The 25873-nt window shown below is 51.9% G+C and overlaps 1 protein-coding gene across 4 annotated transcripts in view; it reads left to right on the plus strand.

Annotated features, from left to right (window-relative positions):
- Positions 1–6: 6 nt before the first annotated feature.
- The window catches only part of TRAM2 (translocation associated membrane protein 2), a 45493-nt gene continuing 19626 nt past the window's right edge, over positions 7–25873 (plus strand). For 3 of the 4 annotated variants that reach the window (XM_025215707.1, XM_025215709.1, XM_025215708.1), the window contains exons 1-2: positions 21155–21265; positions 22598–22661. In XM_025215707.1, the coding sequence (XP_025071492.1) occupies positions 21170–21265; positions 22598–22661 (160 nt within the window). In that variant the 5' untranslated portion in view covers positions 21155–21169. Of the gene's footprint in view, positions 26–21154; positions 21266–22597; positions 22662–25873 lie in introns of those variants that run through there. The other variant, XM_006033809.2, reaches the window with a different exon arrangement.

The following is a 25873-nucleotide window of genomic DNA, read 5'->3' on the forward strand; positions in this document are numbered from 1 at the left end:
CGTCCTCGTCGCGCTCATGTTCGAGGTGGGAGCGTCCGGGCCCCTGCAGCCCCTTGCCCCCGTGCATGCTGCTCTGCCCCAGGAGCTCCGGTGCTGCCCCCGCCCTTGGCAGCTGCGCTGCCCGCTCCCCCCCTGTGCCTTGCAGAGGCTGCCGCCCCCTCCCCACAGCGCCCTTCCTGCTCCTCCCCGGGCACCTGCCCCCGTGCAGCGCCCTGCTGCTGTCTCCCCTCCTTGGAGCAGCCTCTGAGCTTTCCCCCTGGCACCGGGACCCCAGTGCACCCTTTGCCTGATCTTGCTCCCGTGTCTCTCTTCCACTTCCCCTGATCCCTCCACAACATTATTTTATTTCCCCTCCTCCCTCACCTCCCTGACTCCCCCATGCATCTCCCTCCAGATCGCAGCCGCCCCTCTGCCTCTGGGACCCAGGCCAGTGCCCAACACGTTGCCCCCTTTGCTGGCTGCAGAGGGGGTGGCGACAGGGCTCCTGGTTGTGGCTGTCTCTATGGGACCCCTAGTCCTAGGCATGGGGTCTCAGCCACAACTGTGTCATGGGGGTGGTACTGTCTTGTCCCTTTCGAGGAGGGAGATGGCATCCTGCAGCCTGTGTTTTTGGGTGGGGGGTGGTGACCCTCATCTCCCTCCAGGGCTCTTTGGTGGCAGCGTGCTGTCAGGGCAGTGCTTTTCCGGCGCTAAGCATGGTGGCAGGGCTTGTTTTCAGGCTGGGGGCAAGAGGGTGCCTGAAAAGATATTGTTTCTTACGGTCGCACCCAGTCCTGGAGCAGGACCCTGCGGTGCTAGGCACTGAACAAAGGCAAGAGCAGGAAGACAGTGCCTTCCCCCAAAGAGTTTGCAAAGGGCGCAGCTGGTAGCAAACAGGGCATCAACACCATCAGTGTGATGGGCACCAGGTTGCCCACCCCCCCTCCCTCCAAGTCCTGCCTCAGCCTCCACCGGTGGTTGCAGTGTATGGCTGAGCAGGAGGTGTGCAGGGACAGCTTTCGAGATTTTCGTGGGGAAAACCCCATGCCGTTTCCCGTCCTGTGTGGTTGCAGGGTGCCTGCAGCCAGGCTTCAATCTTATTGCTCCAGGCTAAGTCCTTCCTTGGCAGGAGGGTTGGGGGATTTCCACGCAGCACGCAGGTGGTGATGGGGATTCAGGTGCTGGACCAGCCCCAGTTGGACAGGGCTGGGTGCTAGCCGAGTCCAGAGCAGGGGGCTGCTTGAATGGGGAGAGAGGTGTTATTTGATTCAGTTTGGACTGGGGACATACCGGAGATCTGGGCTCCTCTGGGTCGTTAAAGACCCCCCGGTGCGTCTCAGGATGACTGGGAGTGATGGGAAGGGGAGCAAGGCCAAATTCAAACCAGGAAAAGGGGGCATGAGATTTTACTTGAGTCCCTTTCCACATGGTTTCCTTTCCGCTCCCAGGTGTGGTATGGAGGGGCGGTTTAGCGCGCTGTGCTGGGAAGAGAAACTTGCTCAGAGTATCTTTGTGGTGGAGGGGAGATGTGTGTCGGGGGGTCCTTTATCTAGGTGACCACTGATCCCTTCCATGGTCAAATCTAAAAGGATTTTTAAGAAATATAGCCTGCTCTTCACCCTGGATGTGCACCGGACCCGTGGCCTCTGTGCTTGTGTACAAGGCTTCGTGCTTTCGGGGTTCCTCCTGTGCTACCGCTGGGTTTGCCTGGCTGTGCTTGGATGGCAAAGCGCATGGAAATGTGTGAATCGAGGGAAAATTGGGTTGGTTTTTTTTAAGCTTTCCCTAGCTGGGAGTTACATAAAGAAAAAAGTTGCTTTGCTTGCATGGGGCGATGTGGACAGGAGGGGATGTGGGTGTGGAGTAGCCCCTTCTCCCTTCCCCTCCTCCTGTTTCCCATTCCCCCAGCTCAGTCCCTTTTCTCTGAAGGAGGCATGGAGGGAGACAAGTCTTGGAGACCAGAAGCTCTCTGTGCTGCTTTTCCTTTCAGACTGTGCCACGCCGCTCCTGCCATCTTCCAGTCCTCCCAACCCTGGAGGTAGAGCCGGGCCAAAACCGTGGTTTGCTCTGTCTCGAGAGATGTCGCGTGAGCCCAAGGTGCTCCGACTAAAACAAGACCGGTCAAAGAAGCTCCGTGCAAGCCCACGGCCATCCGTGCCCGGGGAGGAGATGGGCACCATCCGGTCCCTCTGCCCGAAGAAGGAGCCCCGTGACTTCCCTCCCGTCCCCAGCATGGGGACGGGAGGGAAGTCCCTTCCCGGGGACAGGGATGGGAGATGAAGGGCAGTGCCCTTCATCTCTCCCTGGAAGTCTGTCCGGTCTCTGCGGGGCCCTTTGTCAGCCTCTTCCCCCGTTTTATCCGTCTGAGGGCCCTGCAGGCCCGCGGGCACCTTGGAGAGGAGCAGGGGCTCGGGGAGAGCAGGCTCCTTGCAGCCCTGGCGCTTGGCAGAGAAATGTCAGGAATGCGGCGCTTCCCTCCCCTTCCAGCTTTCCTCTTTCTCCCCTCGGAGGGGAGGAGACGAGGGCGGGCACTTGGCGGTTCCTGCCGAACAACTTAGCCCTTCAGGCTTGCTCCATACGTGGAGCTGCGCAAGTCTGTGGTCAGTGTCTCAACTGAGTGTGAATGTGTCTGACGGAGACGGTTCCCCCCCTCGCCTCCTGCCCTCCCTTCCCAGCTCAGTGCCACGTTTCAAAGCAAATTGAGACCGGAGGGTGGGGGGGGAGTCTCTTCCAGCAAATGGGAGGAGAAGAAAATCCACTTCCTTAACTCCCCCCCAGCAATTTTTTCCCCTCCCTTTCATCGCAGTGCCCTGAATGAACAAGTAGTTTCCAGTGCACAGAAACCCTTAATGTCTTTTAAGGGAGAAAGGAGAAAAAAAAACATTCGAACTCGGAGCCAGAAAGGCCAGCTGGCTGGGGCATAAATTCCAAAACCACATGCAAATGCTGCTAAGTCGGGCATGCCGGCTGCAAGTTTCATAGTTGTACTTCGGGGAAAAAAAATAGAAAATAAGATCAGGGACTTTTCAGAGCACGGCTCTGCTGTCTGGGAATGCGGAGGTGTGCGCTGGTGCTTTTACCGATACCGTTGTTGCAATGGGGAGCTGGGGGGTGGCTTTGAGTATTGGTTTGCAGTTTGCTGGGATAGCTGCCTCCATGCTGCGTGCCAACTCGGGCTCTAGTGAAGTGGTCTGGATGCAAACATCCCTTTATTACCCTGAGCTGGATGGGTTGTCCTAGCCTGCGTACGCACCGCTTAGAGGGCTGTTTCAAAACCCTTGACCTTTTTCTCTTGCTGACAGTGAGCGTGCCCCGACCAGGCCTTGTTTCTGCCGTCTTTAGCCTCAGAGCCACGTGCTGAATAAGCTCAGTCAGGTTTCTTGAAGCTTTAGCGCAGTCGGAAGAAGTCTGATCGACAGTTGTAGTACAGCCTACATTAGTAGTTTTATTCGAACCTCCCACTGTGGCTGCTGGTGACAGGATGGGTAAGAACGGGATGTAGTTCCCAGCCAAACCTTGGGATAAAATGGGTCAAAGCACCAGCGTGATGCCAGCTCCTAAAGCCAAGCCTGAGGCATATTTATCATTCCTGGAAGCGGTGTTTTCCACCGCGCATCTCAAATCAGGAGCAGTGTAAGCACATCTCTCTGGTGCTGCAAGCAGACCTGTTGTCACTGCTGAGGTACGGTGACATCCAGCTTGCCGCATGGCCTGGACGTGTCTACACTGCTTCAGTTTGAGGGGCAGCACTCGGGGAGCAGCAGAGTGCAGCTGAGGGCATGGTAAGGTTACCGTATAGTCGAGGGCCCGTGTAGATGGGGCTTTTGATCATTTTGCCCCTTGTAATGCTGTATTTGCAAAGTTCATAGAAAAGTAGGGTTGGGAGGGACCTCCAGAGGTCATCTAGTCTAACCCGCTGCCTGAGCTGCCACATGCCCCTGCAGCCCTGGTGCACCCTCCTAGCATCATCCCTATCCAAACTATCCTATAAAAATCTATTGTCTGCCCTATTAGTGAAACTACGTAGTCAACCCTAATACAACCACAAGGCATAACACCCTAACCAGCCACAGAAAAAAAATGGGGGGACCACGGTGGCCAACATCGTGATGCTGCAACGGTCATTAAACTACTCTGGAGAGATCCAAGGAAGAGGGCCATACCCCTTGCTACACAGGAAGGCAACCCTCCTGCCCCCAAGTTCATACCAATCTGACCATGGGGTAACATTTCTTCCTGACCCAAAATATGGCAGTCAGTTTGACCCTGCGTGACGGGGCAAGATCCTCATAGTCAGGAAACTCTGGCTTAAGTTCTAGCAGATGCATTGGCACACCCCAATCTAGATCCCCAGCCTTGGCTGCAACACCCAGTGCTTCTGAGGATGGTGAAACTATCCTCCCCCACCCCAATATAGGTGGTAGCAGGAGGGGAAAAAATTCCTTCCTAGCCCTGTATAGCAACCAGGAAGGCCCAGAAGCATGGGAAATACCCATAGTAGAGCGTAGGCGTCACTGTGCCTAGATCATCCCTGACCTGTGGCTGTCCAACCTCTTCTTGAACACTTCCAGTGATGGAGAGTCCACCACTTCTCTAGGCATCTATTCCCCTGCCTCACTTTTCTAACGGTGAGCATGCGTTTCCCTGAAACGCTCCAGGAGTGAGTGATTGTCCCCTGCTTTTTGACAGTACCGGTGTGCTATGATCCCTGCCCCTATAGAAACGGACTTCTCCTGCTTTCCCCTTCCCTCTCCCACTCCATCCTCAACCCCTGCTTTCTCTGTCTTTGTGGAATCGTCTCTGTTCCCACTGCTTCAACTTCGATCTGTGCAGCAATGCCTGGGACTCTTCCCGCTCCTGATCGGTGCGTCCCAGCCATCTCCGAGTAGATCAGCATTGCACTGTGCGGCATTGTGAGAGGTGGTGCAGCTACCTCTAAACGAGGTTGGGACTAGAAGCCCGTTTGCTCAGGATTACTTACCCGGGCAGAGCAGCATGCTAATCCTGCTGTGCTGCTTCTGGTACTCGAGCTGGCTCGGGTACCCCCACGTGCCAATGCACTGCGTGTTGTAGACATCTTTGCTGGCCCCCCTATCAGGCATCTGTGCCAATATACACTTGGCATAGCAGGAGCTGATCGATTCCCGAACTCTCCTTGGCCCCCAGTTCTTTGCCACTGTTGGCGATACCCTCATCCTCCTTCATAACCAGGACCAATAACCCAGGTGGTGCCTCTGCTTGCACTCTTGCACGGAGGCTCTTGCCATCTCCTGCCACTCATTCCTCCCTAGTGCTTCCAAGATCCGGCCTGTGTCTGTTTGGCTAGAGCAGTGATTCTCAACCAGGGTGGTACAAGATCCTTTTAAGGGCGTTGGGGTATGCTGCACTGTTATTAGTGCTATTAGGTGTGCAGACACCTGCACATGATTTGCAAGAGAAACCCAGGGATTTCCAATAGGAACCCAGCGTACCAAAACCACTCGACCTGGTGTAGGCTGAATTCTTTGCACCAGAAGAATGACTCTATCATTTTGCTGTACTTAAGTAATGAATGAAAGCTAAGAGATGGCATTTTTTGAGGAGTGCCTTGAGTCTAACAAGGGGTGCCTTGTGTTGAAAAAGGCTGCAAACTCCTGGACTAGAGGCTGTTTGCCCAAGGCAGTTTCTTCCCCTGGGAGGGGTGTACCCAGGCTACAGGGCCTTTAATGCCTTATCCAGAGCCATAGGCAGACAGGGTTCTTTGGGTAAATGGGATATCTTTTATCAGACTGACTAAATAGTTGGAAAAATTTTTTTTGCAAGCTTTCAGGGACAAACACCCTTCTTGGGGCATAGGGAGAGCCATGCAGACAGGTTGGGCTGGGGTAGCTTGTGGCTGAGGTCCTAGAGCACAGTATGCAGAGCTTGTCTTTGCCCCTGTGGCTGGAGCTGGGCTCCCCATGGGGTGTCTCTGGTCTCTACGCGTCCTGTTTCTGGGCAGCGAAAGTCCTGCTATCCCTACGGACTTTCTTGTGGAGAGGCTCCGGAGGAAACGTCAGAGCCCAGCTTCACAATAGACCGTTTCCGGTCAGGAAGGATTTCTCAGGGCTCCAAGCACTTCCCAGAAGGCTGGGAATATGTTTAATAGGGTTTAACCCTTTCCCTTACACTGGGCCACAGCGACACTGCTGTCCCAGGTGGTCTCTGTGCCTGGGGGCTGCCGGTACACCTTATCCCAGTCATCTTTAATAGACCCTGGGGTAGGGGCCAGAACCCAGATCTGCTTTCTCCCAGGGGAAGTATCCTCATCCCTGGGGAACAAAGGCAGGCTCCCTCATGCTTTCTCTTTCTCTAATCCTGTGAATCTGGCATTCATGGCTACACGGTGGCTCAGCATCCACAGGAGGGGTGGACAGGAGCCCCCAGCCCAACCCAGCCCGGCCTGTAGCCTGGGCGTCGGGTCACTTTCCCGGGAAGTGGGAGACGAGGAGGGCTACAACCTAGGTCTCCCACCTTCTGGGTGAGTGCTCTAACCACTAGTCTATTTTTGAAGGTGCGCGGTGCCTCTTAGTTCCCACCGCCCCCACCACCGTTGTTGCATTGTTGAATGGAAGTGGCTGCTATGCCTTGTGCTGAAGTCAATACTGGCCGTATTCATTCGGTGTGGTCTGAGCCTGCCTAACGAACGAGTCCCCTCCAGGGACTTAGGGGTGGGAAGGCCTCACTCGAATGTCCTTGGGTGGGAGACAGGCCCAGAGCCCCTCATGTCTGGCAAGATGGTGGCGGTACTGGGCACATACAGTCGCAGGGCATGCGGCGCCGAAGCAAAAACACCGGCATTCAGCATCTAAGCAGTTGGGCAGCATTTCTGGCATCAGGGGCAAGTGGCTGGTCTCTGCCTTTGGTGCCCTGTAGGCACCAAAATCTTGTTTTGGGTCCATGCCTCGGCTCCTCATTGCCCAGCGCACTAGTAGCAAAATGAACCGGGTTTCTTCCCTCCTGAACCCATCATCCGAAAATCATAAGGCTCTTGCCTTTCATAGGACAAAAGCATGTTTGGGGTTGAGCTGTTCGGTGCCATCCCAGTTGCATCCCAGAGGCTGTGGGAGGCAGGAAGCGGCACGCGAGTTTGGAGTTTGCCAGGACCCCGCGGGAGGCGGCTGGGCCGAGCGGGCACTAGGGAGGTGCACGGGCTCACTCTGGATGTAAATCAAAGCAGCGGCAGAGAATCGCTTCCGTTTCCAACGGGAATGAACCCTCGAAACTCCTTGCTCCAGTCCCAAATTGCTCTTTAGTCACTGAATCTTCTTAACAACACTGTAGCAATGAATGCATGTCTGGAAGGACTGGCTTGGCTTGCTGTGGACTGCACCTGGCCAGGTGTGTGATGCCAGTGCTGTGACATGAGCAACTTCCGCTGCCACTTGCTGTTGCCTCGCTGGCCCACCTGCTCCCCAGATTTCTGTCATTAGCATCTCCTAGCTGCATTCCTCCCGAGGAGAGGGTATCATTATCCCCATTCTACAGGGGGGGCAACTGAGGCATAGCAAGGGGAAGGCAGTTGGCTAGAGTCGCCTAGCACAAGGGTCAGGAGCACAGTTCGGGTCTTGGGAAAGTCCCGAGTCTCAATTTAGTGCTCTCTGTGCTGCCTTGCACAGGTGGAAATTAAGAAGATAATGAACTTCTGTGATCTGGTGTTTAAAATCTCATGGATCGCAAGCAGCAGAGGTGCTCTGGTTTTTGCAGTGCACTTATCTCGCGTCTCCGTGATGCTTTTGGTGGTGTGGCCTTGCTAAATTTGGAAACAGCCTCTCACCTCCCGCTGCCCTGAAAGTATTGGGGAGTTTTAGTTTATTCAGATCCAGAAGCACATCTGGGTTGCAGGGGCACTCCCCAGCCAGCCCGGAGGACCTGGTGGTAACACTACTGCACCGTGGTGCTTTATCTGGTTCTCGGCATTGAAACATCCCTACCAAACAGTGAACTGTGCTGTTTGCAGACTTCTTTCTCCAGGTGCTTGGCCCCTTGATGAGCTTTATATGGAGGATGCCCTAAAAACACCACTTCACAGGTGTAAACAAATGAAGTCTCCTGCTAACCCTTCTGGGTGCATGAGAGTCCTCCCTGAGAGACGGGTGGGGAAACTGAGGCAGGGAGTGGTCAGTGGCTTGACTGAGACTCTGCAGCTTGTTGCAGATCTAGATGCAAGTAGGACGCATCGCTTAATGCGACGGGAATCGCCCGGGGTGAACGGGAGAGGATTTAATGATCTTGTATTTCTGTATCGATTCCATCAAATAGTTCAGAAATCCTGTTAAAACAGGCTGCTTTTTATTTAATCCTTGGGGTCTCGGCTTCCAAATTTCGGAGTCCAATTTGTATGTGCTTTGCATCTGGAATGTACTTGGGGTTAATGAGGTTTCTTCTTCCAAGGGATGGTCTGACTGGCATGGCTGGGAGAGTTTCACTTCCACTTCCTTTTGGCAAGTCAGGATTTTCATGAGTGATTTTTTTGGGTGGGGGTGCTTAGTTTAAACTTGTTAAAGGGACCTGATTTCCACACCCCCCCCCTGCCCCCCAGGAAAGGTGGCGCATACTCAAGCATGTCTGATACAGGTATTCAGAATCAAAAAAACCTGGAATATGAAAATTGCAGCTGCAATAACCTAATAATGCTGGGAACAAGGGTCATGCATGATTGGTACAGGGGTTGCGTGGTATTTAGATCAGTGGCTCCCAAAGGGTTGGGGCCCCAGTTGGTTTGTGAGGGTGCGTCAGCCCTTCCTGCACCCTTAACCATCACACTTGTAATTGGGGGAAAAAGATGATGCCCTCACTAATCCACAGGCCACCGACCATGGTTTTGCAGCCCATGCTTTGGGAACTGCGGATCTAGGTTCTCTTCTAGAAGAGGGAAAAATGGCTTTCTGATCTACAGTATATGGGGCACCCTAGCAATTATGTGGATGCCCCCGTCTATCCAGCTGGAAGATAATCGATGCACAGTGGTCGCCCACCTTCAAATACTGATGGAGGGTTTGCCCAAGTCCTAGTAGTGTGATGTTCTTTAGATTTTTATCCGTGTTTCAGTGAACTTCCCCAGGACATACAGGGCAAGTCTGATGCAGTGCCTGATTTTGGCACCTCTGCATTTGCAGGCGCTGACAATACCCCTTTGCATGCTGGTTTCTTTTTCCTCTTTGGCCCAGACTTTTCCCCAAAGCTCTGCTGAAAACTGCTGCTCTGACATCCTCACAAGGTTTTGCTGCATTGCACCCTTTACTGGGATGGTGCATGGGGGCGGAAGGCTATTTTAGGGGGTCATTTTGGGTCGGGCTAAATACAAGCAAGTGACTAGCTCCGGCATGTGTCTGCCTAATGCTGGGGTTGGGTATTCGTGTCCCTGGTCTGGAAGCTCGGAGGATTGACTTTCAGGAGCGTGTTTGCTGTCTAACCCAAAGTCCAGCAGAGCGGGTGGGGGGATGGAGCCCAGGCCAGGGTGAGGCACTGAATTTCAAACCCAGCTGGCTGGCGGCTGGAGGAGAGCGCGTGGACCCGGCGATTGCAGGGTATTTGGGGCATTTTGTTTTGCCAACAGCTTCCCCTTGCAAAGGGCAGGCGCTGCCGCCTCCTCCGCCCCCTTGCTCGTTACTCATCCCCCTAATCTGACCAGTTGCCACGTCGCCAGCTGGCAGGACACTCGACAGATTCCAGACCCCAGCTGGTGCCAGCGTGTTTACGCGGGCAGCAGGAGAGGCTGGCAAGGGGCCCATCCACGGAGCTGCTGCACAGCTCTGCAGAGGGAGGAAGGCGAAGGCATCTGGGAGATGGGATGCCGGCTCGTTTGCTCACACCCAGCGCCTCTTGGGGACGTAGAGGCTGATGGCTTTTGTTCACTGGCAAGAGCAAAGGCAGCATATGGATTTTCCGAGATGGTCATTGCTGCTTGTGGGGTAGCCTGCAGAGGCTGAATGGCTTGTTGGGGGCCCATGGTGCCTGGTGCTGCACAACCTTTGAGTAAATGATAGTTCTTGCCTCGGTTCACAGTCAAAGCCTGAGGTTTCTTGAAAGCCCTTATGTGCCTTCAGTGTTGAAGGCATGTCCCAGGTTGGAGTTGCTCCATTTTGCACATTTATTCTCTGCTCAGTTATTCACTAAACCCCCCTATTTCATCTGATTTGGATGTGGATTAAATGCCAGAGCCCTGTGAATACAGTGATGGTGTGCATGGGGGGCGAGAAAGGGTGGTTTAATAAAAGATATCAGCTTTACCCAAAGAACCATGTCTGCCGATGTCCTTAGACCAACACGGCTACAACCTACACCCCTCAACAGAGAACAACTTTTTGCACTTCCCATTCGAGCCCTCTCTTCTTCCTCAGCACCTCTGCTGTGCAGACAAATCCTTAGATGCCTTTTGAAAACCTCTCCCTGAGACCCCATCAGTGCTTGGTAGGGATTAGGGACAAGGTTCTTTGGGTAAATGTGATATCTTTTATTAGACCAACTAAATCATGGGGAAAAAAAATTGTTCTTTGCAAGCTTTCAGGCACAAACATCCCTCTTCAGGCCTGGGGAGAGTCTGCTGGTGTTTTATGTTCTCCTGGATGGAGTAGAAGCCAATATGCAAAATGCAGATGCATGGCAGTGAGGATCAGAGGAGAGGAGAGACAATAGGTGTGAGACAGGCAGGTGAGGAGGGGAAGGGGGAATGGTGATTTGGTGATAGAAAGTAGCTGGTAAGATGTGAAGAGGTTACCTGGGGTTATCAGATGGTAGGCAGGTTATAACGTGCCATAAATCCAATGTCTATCTTGAGTCTCTGACTTTTTTTTTGTATTCAGTACATTTATGAAGTGAAGTCCGTAGGCTTGTCTACAAAAGGTGTTTTGTAAATCCCCTTTGAGGATTAGAGTTGAGCAATTGGAGAGAGAGTGGTTGTCTTCTGAGAAGTGTGCACCCGCAGGTAATTGGATATTATTGTCTTTGATGGATTTCCAGTGTGCATTTATCCTGGTTGTTTGGTTTCTCCTATGTGTTTTCCATCAGGGCATTATTGCGCTGAATGAGATGCATCACATTTCTGGAGGTGCAGGTGTGAGGCCCAGGAGTGGTGATGGTTGTGTTATGGGGTGTCATTATTGTGGGAGTGGTGGAGACGTGTTGGCAGGTTTTGCATTTTCGGCATGGTTTGGATCATGGTAGAGTTTAGGCATCTCCCTTCATTGAAAAACCCAGCTTCTAAAGAGAGGACATGGTGGTGGAGCAAGTGGGTCAGGGTGGGAAGTGCTGGGTACAACAAAGTATGAGGTTTCTTAGCTACCCAGGAGATGGGATCACAGCTTGGTGTCCTGGGCACCATCTCCTGGCTTGGGTTTAGTTTTTAGCTCCCCTGTGATGCTGGAAAGCTTCTGGTTCACTCTTTGGTACTTCAAGATCTTATTGAAAAATAAGGCCTCTCCAGTCGGTGTGAGAGCCAAATAATCTGCAAAACACTCCTTGCATGGCAAATTCCCTTTCCAGTTAACCCTTGCACGACACGCTTGATGATGCTGTGCCAGCACTGGTCCTTGGTGTGGCTCTGTGAGCCAGGGAAATCTCCATCTGCAAAATGAGAAGAAATGAAGGTGCCAAGAGAGAGATGATGTAACCGCATCTGTGGACAACGCGACTGAGCTGAGTTGGCTTCACTATGTATGTGGTAGCACCAGGACATCTCTCAAACCTGCTATCTGTGCATGTTGCCAGTCTCTTAACCCATTGCACGGACTCTCCTTCTGCTTGCTTGTTGCAGCCCCCGCAGCGTCTTCCCCCAGCTCAGACTGCAAGCCCCGTGGCAGCTGACCGTAAGGGTGCGTGGCCTGATGGGGCCCCGATCTTGGAAGTCAAGGCTGGATGCCCTTCTGGATGGAGACACCCCAGCTCAGCCGTGGTCTGCAGGCTGTGTCCAGGAAACCAAAGGATTGCAGCCTGTGCTGTGCAGGAGGTCAGACTGGAGGGATGACTGTGCCCATGAAACAAAGAGATCTTGAAAATTGTGTTTTAAAGAACGACTCTGGTTCTACAAGGCTCCGGTGCTACTAATCTGGGTGCTTTCCAGGTCTGGGAGAGCATGGAGAGTTGATCCAGTTTCTTTTGATCGCTGCAGCTCTTGTGCTAGTGATGTAGGTCAAGGTGGGAAGCTCCAGAGGCTTGAATGCTCTGCACCAGGCAGGTACCATAAGAGCAGCACCCGGCTGTGTTTCAGGGGGAGCTGCTTCTACTCCCTGCAGTCTTGGGATGGAGAGATGGGGCTTGGGATTTGGACTTGGACCCTGCTCCCAGGTGCCTCCCTGGCCAGATAACCATCATTTGCAGAAGGAACCTGGCGTGATCCAGCAAAGTGCAGCATAAGTGTCTGGACCATGCAGCAATCGCTCCCATGTTATAGGTGGGGAAACTGAGGCTCGGAAATGAAGGGACCTCTTCAGGGTCACACAGCAAGTCAGTAGCAGTGCTGGGAAGAGCATTCAGATCCTCTAGCTTCCAGGCACCAGATCATCTCACAGTGCAGCACAGTGGGTCACCTCTGCTTGGAGGGGGTCAGCTCGGCTGGACTGGTAGCGTGGAAACTCGCTGGGTCAGCAGGCCTGTGGGTCCTTGCAGCTCTCTGGGCTTTTCCCTAAGGAGAAAGGAAGACCAAGGGGTGTCATGGGCTGTAGGCAGCACCATGCAACATGGTTTCATGCTTGTGGAAGTTGTAATGCAGCGTGAAAGGAGATTTTGCAGTCTCTGTAATGGCCTCTTTGAAAGCTGCCTTTGTGCTTTCATTCCCCCATGGAACTGGCTGGAGGAAGTTGAGGGAGGGTGGATTCGACTTCCACATGCAGCCAATAAAAAGGACCAGTGCAAGGTCCTGGACAAGCCCTGTGGGGGGACCTGTGACAGCAGTAATGTCATAGCTCTCGTGAGGCCTCCATCCAGGAAGCCGGTGCCATGTGGCATGGGGGACTGGGATTCCCAGCAGCGTGCAGCGTTGTATTTCAGACCTTGGCAGCCTGGGAGACTCGCAGCATTTTAAAACTGGATCATTCTGGCTGCCCCGTTTCTTTCCCTTTCGTTCAGTCGTGGATGTTAGTGGTTGCTGCTATCCCACGTGGCCAAAGCTAAGAGTAGCCGGTGTTTTGGTCCACTTGAGAGCTTGGAGCCGAACTTGCAGGTGGCAGAAAGCATTGGCTTGAACCCTTCACTAGAGAGTGGCTGATAAAATCACGGTGGGCTCAGCCAGGTCTTGGGGTACTGAGGTAGGACGCTATGGAGGATGCATGGCTGCAAATGCTTCAGTGGTTGGTTTAGTTGCTTTAGGGCCAGGAGCCTTTCCAGAACCTGGGATCAGGAATTGGAGTCTGATCCCTATTGTGCAGTCCTGTGAGATGATCCAAAGAAGCAAACGGCATCTGGAAACTAGGGGATCTGAATTCTCTTCCCAGTGCTGCTACTGATTTGCTGTGTGACCTTGGACAAGTCCCTGCACTTGTGTGCCTCGGTTTCCCCACCTGTAAAATGGGAGCGATTGCTGTGCAGTCCATCTGTGCGAATCTGTTGACCTGTCACCCCTTCAGGTGCTAATATTACTTGTCTGTTGTCTACATTAAGTGATTAATAACCATTTTCAGAATGTGACTGGACTTCAGCCCCCACCGTAGGGCAAGGATTAGATATTGGTACCAACTCTTGATGTGCTGTCGCAGCCCTTTCCTCTGCACTGTTGTCACAGACCTCCTTGGTTTTCTTCACCCTTTCCTAGCTGAAGATGCAGTGGAGAGCAGCAACTCCATTCAGGCAGCGAGGATGGAAAATAAAAGCTGGTACAGATGGGATGTCACTTAACTTTCTCAAAGCCCATGTTGAGGCTTCCTGAGAGTCCCCCAAGAACCCAGATGCCAGATCCCACCACAAAGACCCCTCCAGGGTGGAAACCCCCCTCCTCAGTCTGGAGTGCTTACAACATACCAGGCAAGGCAAAGAGTTATCACGTGTAGTCTTTGCAGTGAAGGAAGGCATCTGGGAAGGCTTTTGGGCAGTACGGGTTTACTCTGCCTATACCTTCCCCCAACCAGCAGCTCCCCTGCATTCGTAGGGCTCAGTACCATCACTTGTTCAGTTTTGGACACCCAGAAGGGGCTTCGATCCAAGGTTTGTGAATCGGAGCAGGGTCCTTCCTAGCTTATGGAAGAGAACTGCAAGTAACTGGGGTTTGTGCCTGAAACAGCCTTGCTGGGGGTAGGACATCTTCCTTTGAAGCTTCAGTAGCCCAGCCAGCGCAGAAGAGCTTCCTACCAACCCATATCAAACCTCTAACACCTGGGCAAGCTCTCAGAGGTGCTAGCCAGAGGCTGGCTGTGAGCTTGTTTAAGCTAATGTTTTAGGCCAGATGTTCCCATCCTCCTCCTGGAACTCTATGCTGCATTAGACACCTTTTAAGAGAGCAGCACCCATGTTTGCCTAAGGGAGGGGCAGGAGTCCAGGGGAATGTCCTTAAGATCATTATTTTATTTAAATCAAATCAACTGAAATCGCTGTTTAAATCACCGGTCAGGAAGCCTTGATTTAATCATCTTTTTGTACAAAAAGTGCATTTTTGTTTTTACTATAACCTTTGTTCCAGGCTACAGAAATAGGCTTCAGGATAGCCAGCATACATTCTCCATTTCTCTTTAGCCCAATGTTGAGAACTTTGGCTGTGACACTTCCACCTATTTTGTCACGATTTTGTTCACAAATTGTCATCGGGTTAGGCCAGTTGTCAATATATCGCCCAAAACAGTCCACTCCTGAGTGCCATCGCACGTCTTGTGGGTGAGGTCGCTTGGTTCCTGCTGCTTTCTTCAGAGCAGCTGCTGCAAAGTGGTTGTTACAGAAGTAATTTTCAATTTCAACAAAATTCTGCGCAAACTGTTTCTCTTTTGTTTCTACTGCACCCCCCTACTTGCATTTATCGCCAGACTCCTCCTTGCCCAGATCTACTCCCCCCCGGCAACAATCCTCTGTTCATTTAACTTCTTGAAACTTTGCACTCTTGGAGGTGAGGGCTTGACTCTGTTCACAAACTTGCAGAGAGACAATATGGCTGATGGGGAGGTAACCAGGTCTGTTCTCTCTCATCTCCATATACTGCTGTTGTTAACAAGGATGTTATCTCTGGAGATACAAATCCACAGTTTGAGAACTGAAACTAAGCATCGCAGAGATGCTTAATGGGATCTTCTAGACTGAGCACTGAGTCCCATTGGGTGGAGTGGTTTTCTTTAATCTTCACTCTTCTACAGAGAAGCCTCTGGAAACCCCATAAGATTGGGCCCTTAATACAGTCCATGACCTTTTGTGACCTAGTTATAAAACTTCTGAAAAGGGTCCACGAATAGATTGTCCCAAATAATATATAATTAGAAGTTATAATCCCTATTCCATTATGATATATTTGAGCGTTAACATATCTTAAATTAAAATAATCTTTATGTTGATTTTTTAAAATTTAAATCAGATTTTTTTTATTTGATCATATTTTTTAATTTTTTCTATTAAGATGCTTTTAAAAAAAAAAATTGTTGTGTTTTGCTTTTTTTTATCCACCCTGCTTAAGATGGATCAAGTCCTTCCTGAAGGGGACAAACCCAACTTATAGTGATGGGAAACTGAGACTTCACCCCAAGGATCAGTCCCCCTTTCTTTTGCTTCCCTTTGATGTCTATGGCTACAAATAGATGTCACCAAAGGTAGCAAATCAGCTGTGCTGGGATAAATCCCAGCACAGCTGATCTCTTTCATTGGGCGCAACATATGTTGCTCATTGTCCTGCCCCTTAATGCTATAGGGCAACGGGTGACGTGTTTTCCTGGGGTTTGAGGGTCCTGCGCACCCTGCGAATTCCTGTGCAGGATTGGACTCCTTGGGCCTCAAGTTAGGGTTTCCTCTCTGAGATGCATCCCTGGAGGTCCATGGGCATGTCTGGGTCAGCACAGCTCGAGGGGCCCGGTTCTGTGCAGGAATTTCGGGGGCGTTCAGGATTGGCCCCATTTGGGGTGGCTGGAGAGTGCAGGCAGACAGGAAGGCCACGTTTTGAAGAATCTGCGTGTTGAGCCCCAGCTCAAGTCTGGGATCGTGCCCGGTATGCAAAAGCCAATAAAGATACCAGGGGTGAAAGTATAAAGATTTATTGCTAGCAATACAAGGTGCAAGCGGAATAATTTCACGTAACAAGCACACCGAGTCTTAATTATGAGCATCTTTTATACAGGAGTATTGGACCTTCATAAGCATTCTTGTTTGCTAATTGGTTATAAGGGAGTGACGCAAGGAGTTCTTTACTGCGCATGTCTCTATACCTGTGTTTTAGCTATGTATCTCATTTCCATACATGTATGTTTCATTAGCATACTTTCTCCCCACCTAGGGGTGTGAATCTTAATATTTAAATCAGCTCTTTGCCCTACTCCACTAATTCTATTTTTGTTTTCAAGTCTCCTTTATCTAAGACTGTCTTCTCCTTATCATTGCAATTGAGCATTAGTTACAGAACAGAGACTTTTGCTTGGGCTATGTGTAGTGGTTTCTAGGTCAAACCTAACATGCGGACAAAAGGAAGTGTCCCTTGGTTAGTCGTTCACGGGGCAAATCAGTCTGGAGTTCAGGATGCTCTTATAGTTTCATAGTTTCATAGTTTCAGGGTCGGAAGGGACCTAATAGATCTTCTAGCCTGACCCCCCGCCAGGGCGGGAGAACAACAAAAAACCCTAAAAACAAAAACGGGACTCAAATGAGTCCAGCCAGGTAAGTATCCAGCCTCTTCTTAAAGATCCCCAGGGTAGGGGCCAGCACCACCTCCCTTGGAAGTTGGTTCCAGCTCCTAGCCGCCCTAACTGTGAAGTAGTTTTTTCGGATGTCCAATCTGTACCTCCTCTCCATCAACTTGTGCCCATTACTCCTTGTTATGCCAGCGGGGGCTAGGGGAAACAGCGTCTCCCCCAAACCCTTCTGGTTCCCCCTAGTGAGTTTATAGACGGTCACCAGGTCCCCCCTCAGCCTTCTCTTGTGGAGGCTGAATAGGTTCAGGTCCCGCAGTCTCTCACTGTAGGGTCTGCCCTGTTGTCCCCGGATCATGCGGGTGGCCCTCCTCTGGACCCTCTCCATGTTGTCCACATCCCTCCTGAAATGGGGCGCACAGAACTGGACACAATACTCCAGCTGCGGCCTGACCAGCGTCGCATAGAGGGGGAGGATCACCTCCCTGGCTCTACTCGAGATGCACCTGTGGATGCACGACAAGGTCCGGTTAGCCCTGCCAACCATGACCTCGCATTGTCGGCCCATGTTCATCTTGGAGTCAATAATGACACCAAGATCCCTTTCCGCCTCCGTGCTCTCAAGTAGGGAGCTCCCCATCTTATAAGTGTGCTGCTGGTTCCTACTACCCAAGTGCAGCACCCTGCACTTGTCCGTATTGAAACACATCCTGTTCCTGTTTGCCCACCCCTGTAACCTATCCAGATCCTTCTGCAATCTCTCTCTCCCTGCTAGCGTGCTCACCTCCCCCCAAATTTTGGTGTCATCAGCGAATTTAAACAGGTTGCTTTCCACCCCAACATCAAGATCGCTGATGAAGAAATTGAACAGCGCAGGGCCCAGGACCGAGCCCTCTTGAATTGCTTGGAGATGCAAAGCTCTTGCATGCAGCATTGACAAGCAATGCTTTTTGCTGTGGCTGCTGGGCTAAGAGACTGTCCTATCCTGGTGGGCATTGTCCTGGCAACTTGCTCCTCTTCATAGCTGGGTGGCAGCAACACAATGCATCAGGGTGCAAAGCCTTCAGCCTGGAGGGACCTCCAGCCAGGAGAGGCTACTGCAGCACATCTCTCCAAGCTGCTGCAGGCATGTTCTCTCTGCTAACTTCCAGGAATTCGGCCTCAAGTTGCATGTATGCATGTATGCACCATCCAGGCAGGACCTTTGGGCTTGAAGGCCTCGCCTCAAAGCTCCTATGACCGATACCGTAATGATTCATGTACCATACTCCCTTTTTTCCCCTTAAAATTGGTGATTTGAAAATAGGGCTGCATGTCTTAAATAAGGAAACTGATTCTGAACAGTTTGGTTAAAAGGAAAGGAGACCTTTAAACAAGGTGCATATCTTATATGGGGGTGCGTGGTATATGAGTCAGTATGATGTTATGCAGCGTTTTATAGAGTGCCCTCCCCTAGACAACTGTCGATCAGAGTCACGATGAACTTGAGCGCAGTCTCTAGCTCCTAAAGATCTGCACCGGTCCGCACGATGGCCTGAAAGAGGGGCGGTGAATATAATTGCCGTGCGCGTCGTTTTCTTGGCAACGTCGAGTCGTCCTGGTGTTCCTGGGTTTTTTGTTCCTCTGACATCAGAACAGGTGATTCAGCTTGCCATGCTTTTTTTGTAGCCCAAATTAAGAGCCAGCTGCTAATGCTTTGTTCTGTGATGAGAGCAAAAATTAATCTTTCCCGTCTGCACGACGGGGTAGATACACTCTGTTTATCGGTTTTCCACGTCTTAAAAAAAAAAAAAAAAAAAAAAAAAAAGTGGGTGTCAGTAATTTTCCCGAGTTCACTTGGTCCATGGCAGAGTTTTGGCAAAAAAACCCAGGAGTCCCGACTCCCAGTGTCCTGTTCTCGACAGTAGACACAGCCTCCTATTACATGCGGCGATTGCTAGCTGGTGCATGAGACGAGTTCTTTAATCATCTCAGCAGGTGTGGGTAATAATAGATAGCAAAGCACTTAAAAAAATATACCACAATAGACTCTTACATTTTACAACAGAAGCTCTCCCAGGAGATCGCATGTACCTCCTGCCCTTTTTCGTCCCCGTTTTCACACTGTCATCTGCCCCTGTTTTGTCTTCGTGCTGGAAAAGGTGAGGATAGATGAAGTTGGGCCTGTTCACTTCCATAGTCTGGCCCGGACCAGACCCCTTGGAGGAGGTTGGAGTGTGTCTACACTTACAGGTCCCAGATAAGCCTCATCTGCCATCTTCAGACGCACAGAGAAGACGGTCATCCTCGACTGCGAGGGACTGCCAAGGCAGAAGACAGTTGCAGACTAGCCAGTCCCCAGAGACATTTCCTCTGACGTTGGTTCGTGCCCCAAAGCCAGAGGCTTTCTGTCCCTGTGGGGCAGGCGGGTCAAACTTATGGCCTCCTGGCTTGCCCGCAAGTCACTGGAAGTTGGGGGGTATGGCTGGGGGGCATGGTCTGCCGCAGCATCTAGGGCCTTTGCATGTAGCGGTCGGTGGCAGAAGGGCGAGTGAGGGCTGCTGGAGCCCTTGTCACCCTCTGGCCACTTTGCCCATCACCCTTGCTGTGGCTCCAGCTCTTTGGCTGCCGGCTCTGTCACTGTGAAGCTACCACCACATGCCCCATACCAGAGCTGAAGCCACCACTACCTCATGCCCCAGGCTTGATCTGGCCTGCCAGGAGTCCCCTGGTTCAGATCCAGCCTGGGGCACAAGGTGAGTTGGACAGACGCCCCTTGCTGTAGGGTACCCCGTGCCAGGAGGAAGATGCGATGTGTGCGATCGTCTGCTTGGCCACGCTTGTCTGCGGGGGTCTTGGGGTGCTGGTGAATAATGTGTGCCGTAACGCCTGGCTGTAATTCCACCCCGTTGCTGCAAAGCCCAAGACTTCAGGGCACCAAGCTAAGTGGCGCTTCAGTTTTGCCGGCCTAGCGGGGCTGAAAGAATTGGATCTGAGCATCATTCGTGCTGGGATAATCCCTGAGGGCGTGCAGCCTAAATGGAGATGTCTGGTTTGCAGTGGGACCAAACCCCACTCATCCTCCTGGACGGTGAGATTTTAACCAACTCTGTGCTAAAGAGGGGAGGTAAGGCAGTTTCCTGGCAGTCTTCAGCGCTGCTGTATCTCTCCCCCAGGAGTGGAGGAGGGTAACCTGTAGATGCTGTCTTGCTTTGCACAAGCAGGCGGCTTATTTAGCAAGATGCGCATGGCTTGGCCTTTCGCACTGGGCACACTTCAGAGCCTCGATAACAGCCCTCATAGTACTCAGCACCCTGGAGAATCGAGCCACTTCTGTTCAGGTGCTGAACATTAAGTGTCTGGGATGAAAGTCCTTGGCTTTGCCTATCGGTGCTTTGACCTTTGCACGGGGCGTAGGGAGAGTCCCCTTCCCCTCGCCGCCGGGGTGCTGGAGGTTGATTTACCCTCACATTGGAAAGCGCTGTAGGGAAGCATAAATGGCCAATCCAGCCAACCTGATGCCTGCATTTATCCCATTAGGGTCTTAACTGTCCTTTGTGCAATGCCTGGAAGATGCAGAGCTCTTGAAGAGGCCAAGAGAGAGCCCTAAAAGGAGGAGCCGTGTCCTTTCTTACAGCACTGCTGATGCTGCCAGTGGCTGCGGTCCCTAGGTGCAGAGCCAGGGGGGATTATGTTCAGCCTTGTGCCCACCGTTGTGGTCCTAGGGCTAAGGAAGGGACTTGCTTGCTTTAAAGTTGTTAGGGCCCTGGCTCTGCTGTATCCATCTCCTTTGGGAAATGGTTTCCATCCTGCGCTGGCTCGGTGTCCTGGCATTGTTCTGCTACCTCTTGTGTCAGGGCGGGTACCTATCTCTCGCCCCGAGTCTCAGCTGCTGCCGGCTTGGCTCGTGGTCCACGTGGAAGCCTGGACCAAGGTGGCAGATGGAGTCATCTTTGCTGCAAGCTCCTGCCGGCGCCTCCGCCCCTCCCTGCCCCGATGGCCTTTCACACCAGACGAGCAGTTGTGCTCTTACCCCTGTTTCGGCAACCAGAGAGCTGTATTCCCGCAGGGCCTGCTAGCGAGCAGAGCTTTGGGGGAACTGAAAGCAGGCCTTGGTCTCATCGTCTTCCCCACCGTGTCGGAGGCAGATTTCCCACTCTCCCTAGCTTTGTCACCACCCTGACTCCTCTGTGCCGGTTCCCCTCTGTCTCGCCTGCCCTCCCTGCACTGCAGACCTCCTCCCTGCTGCTCCTGGGCCCCCGCTCAGGTTGGCAACCTGCAGCCAAGGATGCTAGTGCAAAAGAAAGCAGAGACTGGGGACAGTAGGCAAGAGTCCCACCGGTCACCCCAGCAGGGCTCAACCCTTGTTCCTCACCTGCTGTACACACCCCCCGAATGCCTGATGAGCTTCCCGAGGATTAAACACGGGAAGGATTTAAAGGCGCTGCCTCATGCCAGAGCTGTCATTGGAGTTACCAGCACGATGCACCAGCCTGTTTGAGGGAAAAAATATCTTAGTCCAGGTGCCCACTCTCCGGACCTTGCAGGTAGGAACGAATTCCCTCGGAAATGTTTTCCAGACTTGGCTCAGGATGTGCACCGAGCGAGGTTTCTCCGGGTAGGAGCGCAGGCTGCAGAGGGTTATGTTTTATTCCTAAGGCAGCTTTTCCCCTCCCCGCTTTCAAAATCCAGCCAGCATCTGTTGCTCTTCTTGATAATGCTGCCTTGGCTAATGCAGCTCTCTGGGAGGAAGAGGTTATTGTGACAATCTGCCGGAGATCTCTGCTCCCAATCCCCGCTGCTTCGTGCCCAGCGCCTGGTTATTTTGGAGAGGGGATGCTGTCAGGGATGCTGATGGCTAGTGCCTCTGTCTGGAGTGGCAGGAGCTCACAGATACAAACTATTATTCATTTTTTCTAATGAAGATGCTGCTTTTAGCATGTCCGCATTGTGTGGGTCCTCCTCCTGTTTCGGAGCCAAAGACTGGGTGATGTTAGGGGCCCGTCTTGCTCGGTGCCGTGGGGGGCTCCTCCATGCTGGGGACTACACCGTGTCCAAAGCCTCCTTAGACCAAGCTGGCCGGGTGTGCTGACGACCTGTGTAGATGGATGAGCTGACGTGGTACTTGTACGCCGCCGCGGTGATCCCGGCTCATTAGGAGTTTTCTGTAAGCCGGGACCTCCCTGTATTTTTCGTCCGGGGAGTAACGAGGCCTTCATTTCTTGCCCTGAGCTGTCGGCAGGGCTGCTGTGGAGTAAATGCAAACCTTTGACATCCTCTGTGTCTCCTGTTTACCCGCAGTAGTCGCACAGGGCAAGGGGTAGCTGTGCAACCCCCCCAAACGTACACTGCTATGCCAGTGTGTCCCCTCGCTGATGCAGAGATGGGCCTGTCTTTCTACCAAGGTGCTTAATTGCGGCAATGGATTTGGACTGGAAACTGCTTCTAGGAAATAGCCAGAAAGCCTCAGCTTGAAGCAGGGCCCCAGGAAATTGTGAGCTCTTTTGCCCTGGGGTCAAAAATCAGCCTTTGGTACATTTTCAGCTGCTGGGTGGGTGGCAAGCAGAGGATCTGGACTCTGGTGTGTGCTGCAGCCTGACCCCGGGGGTGGGAGATCGCTGACCAAACAGGACTTTGTCTCCCGCCCAGAGCTGGTTATTAGGGGCTCAAGATTTGTGGCAAGCAAACACGTACGGCTGGCTCCGGCACACGGGAGCCCTCGGCATGACCCGTCTGGAGGCAGGCTTTCCGCGGGGGTGTTTCCCATAGAGCGGCTTGCGTGGGCTGGGATACAGGAACCGATGGGGAAGTGGTAGCAGCTAACGGGAATGGATGGAAATGCATTGACACAGGGATGCTTTTTTTTTTGTCTTTGCCAGGTTACAGCCAAGACTGCCTTCATATTTATCTTACCTCAGTACAACATCAGTGTGCCCACAGCAGGTAAGAGGATCCCGCAGGCCGCCGCACCGGGCGTAATCTCCTCCGCCGGATCTCATCCGTCGGTGCCGCTGACCCTCACTGCTAAGCAACCAAGGCTGAATGGGGTAGTCTCACGTTCCAGACGCCGCCGGGGCCTGGGAGACTTTCAAAGAGCAGAGGAGCCATTTCCAAGAAAAAAAAGATAAAAAAAAAAGTCTGTTGTTGCAGAGCAGCTCGGTTAATACGTCTAAAGGCTGCTGAGTCTCGTGCTTCAGGGCAAAAGCTTATCCCCGGTTGGGATCAGGAAGGAATTTCCCCTCGTGGTTCGGAGGATTTATAGTGCCTCTTGCTTCTCCCGTTGCACTTGGCCAGACCACCTGCTGCACTGCACAGCATAACACCCCCCACCCTAAGCCTCTTAACGTGCGAACGGGAATGAATTGCCTGATTACGTGCCTCGGATGCTTTGCTTCTCAGTCCTGAAGCCTCTCGTCTTAGCTGCTGTCTCGGTGCATTAGGCTGCATGGGCTACTTTTCCAGTAAGGCAAGCCCCAGCATTTTAATTGTCGATGATGTAACTAATAATTGGGTGGGAGACAAGTAACAAACCCATTGGTGCACGCTGCAGTTTCAGGCAAGCCACAGCAGGGCCCCGCTGAAAGAAATGCCATGCTGCCTCTCCGGGTTAGTACGTCAGTGGGACAAATCGGGTCCCATTGCACTTGGCACTATGCAGGCATAGACGAAATGCCAGTCCCAGCTCCAAAGAGCTTCCTTTTCAAGCATCTCCTGGTCAGTGGTGATGGAGGAGACCTTTTAGCCTGTCTTGTCCATGTCTCGCCCAACAGGCTCTCTTGGAAGGGTCTTTTCCAGTGCTCTGTTCAGTCTGGTTTTCATTATCCGAAGCAACCATCCATCTGCCCTAGTCTTTGGGACACAGACTAATCCGCTTGCAAAGGAAAAGCGGGCGGTTGCTTGGAGAAGAGGAGCAAGGAGTGTTAGGAAGGATGGACTAGCTATAATTAGGTGGAGTTAAGCTTTCCTCATCCTAAAGAAGGCTAAGAGGGGACTAATTTGGGAACCCTTCAAGCTAGCAGTCAGAGGCAGAAGAAGAAGGATTTGGGAATTTAAAGCTGCGTGTGTTCAGACTAGAAATATAGTGCACGTTTTTGACAGTGCAGGTGTTTAAACAACAGAGCAAGTTTAGCCCTGGCTCTGGGGGATTCTCCATCCCTAGCAACTTCTCGGATCCAGTTTTAGATCCCTTTCCTACAAGGAACGCTCCAGCTCACATTGACCATTCATCATAAATAGAACAGAAAATGAGCAATAACTAGCAAGTATAAATACAGGTGCTGGGCATTTCTCTTTCACTAATTAACACTTAGCTCCCAATATTAAGGAACCCATAGCATATTATTCACTCACCAGACATAATACAATTGAACACAACTTATTTTAACTCTTAGTTTCCCTGGCAAATTAGCAGTTATTTTCTCCCTCCTATCCATTAGAATGGTCTCAATCAAATATAATGTCGTTTTAATTGTTATTCTTTTTCAATACCATAACACGGTTTTGGACATGAACTGGGAATTCATGCAGGCCCTGTGTTCAACAGTATTTCAGGCTAGCTATATGGTCACGATGGTGTCTGCTGGCCGTAGCCTGAGCCTGAAGTGATGAGTGAAGGTGCAGAGACCGGCCACGAGCAGGAGGTTAGCACTGAGGAGCAAGAAGCTTGTTAGGGCTGACAAATGAGGTGTGCAGCAGCTCGATGGGGTGAACTTTTGGGAGGAGAAATTTTAGAGCATTGAGATATTCAACTTGATTGTGACCTTCATTGACTTTAAGCACAGAAGGGACTTTTGGGATGATCTGGCCTGAGCTCTGGCACAGCCTAGACCAGAGGCTTGCACCCAGCCTGGTCTACAATTCTGTGAGCGATTCCTCCCTGCTACATATGCTCCTAGGAAGCTGTGGGCTAATCTCCCCAGGGATCCAGCCGGAGGGCTGTCATATGGGACATATAAAATTGGACCAGCTATTCAATCCAATAGGGAAAGGCCCAGCAGGGAGATGGAGCAGCAGCCAAGTCACCCCCCTTGATCTATTGTACTCCAGAGCTCTCCCATGGAGAAGTTGTGCCGCTAACTTGTTTTCTTTGCTTGGTTTCACATCCCTCTTTTGATGGGACCTCTCCAGCTTCTTACCGCTCGCTTTCCCTTGCAGGCTCCTTCTGCTTTCTCCAAGGGAAGGAGAGGTGATGGGTCACTCGGAGCCACCTGGAATGAAATGGCTTGAATCAAACAGACAGCCCCCTTTGCTACTCTTTGATCTAGGAGCATAGGGATAGCTCAGACCCAGAGACCATCCAGTCCTGTATCTTGGCTGTGAGAGCTCCACCGTTGACAGATGCAGCTTAATCCACCTCCTACACAGGCCTGATTTTAGCCTCTGCAAGTCAGTCCGGCTTATTCCTGGAGCCAACATCCCTTCCGAGGTTTTGTTGTTGTTGTTGTTGCTATTAAGTAAAACTCTGGCTGGCCTGGTTTTCCACATCCGTGTTTCAGCCTTTCCAAGTGATTTAAGTGCTCAGCCTCCATCACTTCTGTGGCCATCAGATCATGTGCTTTATGGGATGATTATAATAATATGCATCTATCTCATGCCCACAGTGCTTTTGTCTGTCCCTCTCTGACCACTTTACATAGGAGGTTGGTGTCACCATCCCCATTTTACAGCTGGGGAAACTGAGAGTTACAGAGAGACGAAGTGGTTTGCTCAGAATCCCAGGAACTTGGGGCTTGGGCCATCAAATTCGGTCCTCTGTGCTCACAAGCTCCCATTCAAACAAGGATTCCCCAAAATAGCCACTTTACGCCCTCGCACACAACTACAGGGCACAGTATTGAGCCACTAAGAGCATGCCACAGCATGCTGTAGGTCAGAGCAGGGTAGCCAAGGGAGGCAAAGGCATTGCTCGCTTCCAGCATGTTACCACCAGGACTGGGAATAGGACCAAAAAGCTCCGAGTCCCAGCTCGGTACTCCATCCACCGCTTCTCCGTATGCCCGTTTCAGATCAGCCTCCTGTCCACTGCTATGAATGCCCCCTCATTTTGCGTTACGAAGCTCAGAGAAAAGAAGTCCTCCCTAAATCGTTCCCTTACTTCCTCTGCCTTTTCATGACTCCTCTGATTTACCTCCTCTCTAAGGGAACAGTCCCGCTCT

This window comes from Alligator sinensis, unplaced genomic scaffold (genome assembly GCF_000455745.1).
Source record: "Alligator sinensis unplaced genomic scaffold, ASM45574v1 scaffold687_1, whole genome shotgun sequence".
Lineage (NCBI taxonomy): Eukaryota > Metazoa > Chordata > Crocodylia > Alligatoridae > Alligator > Alligator sinensis.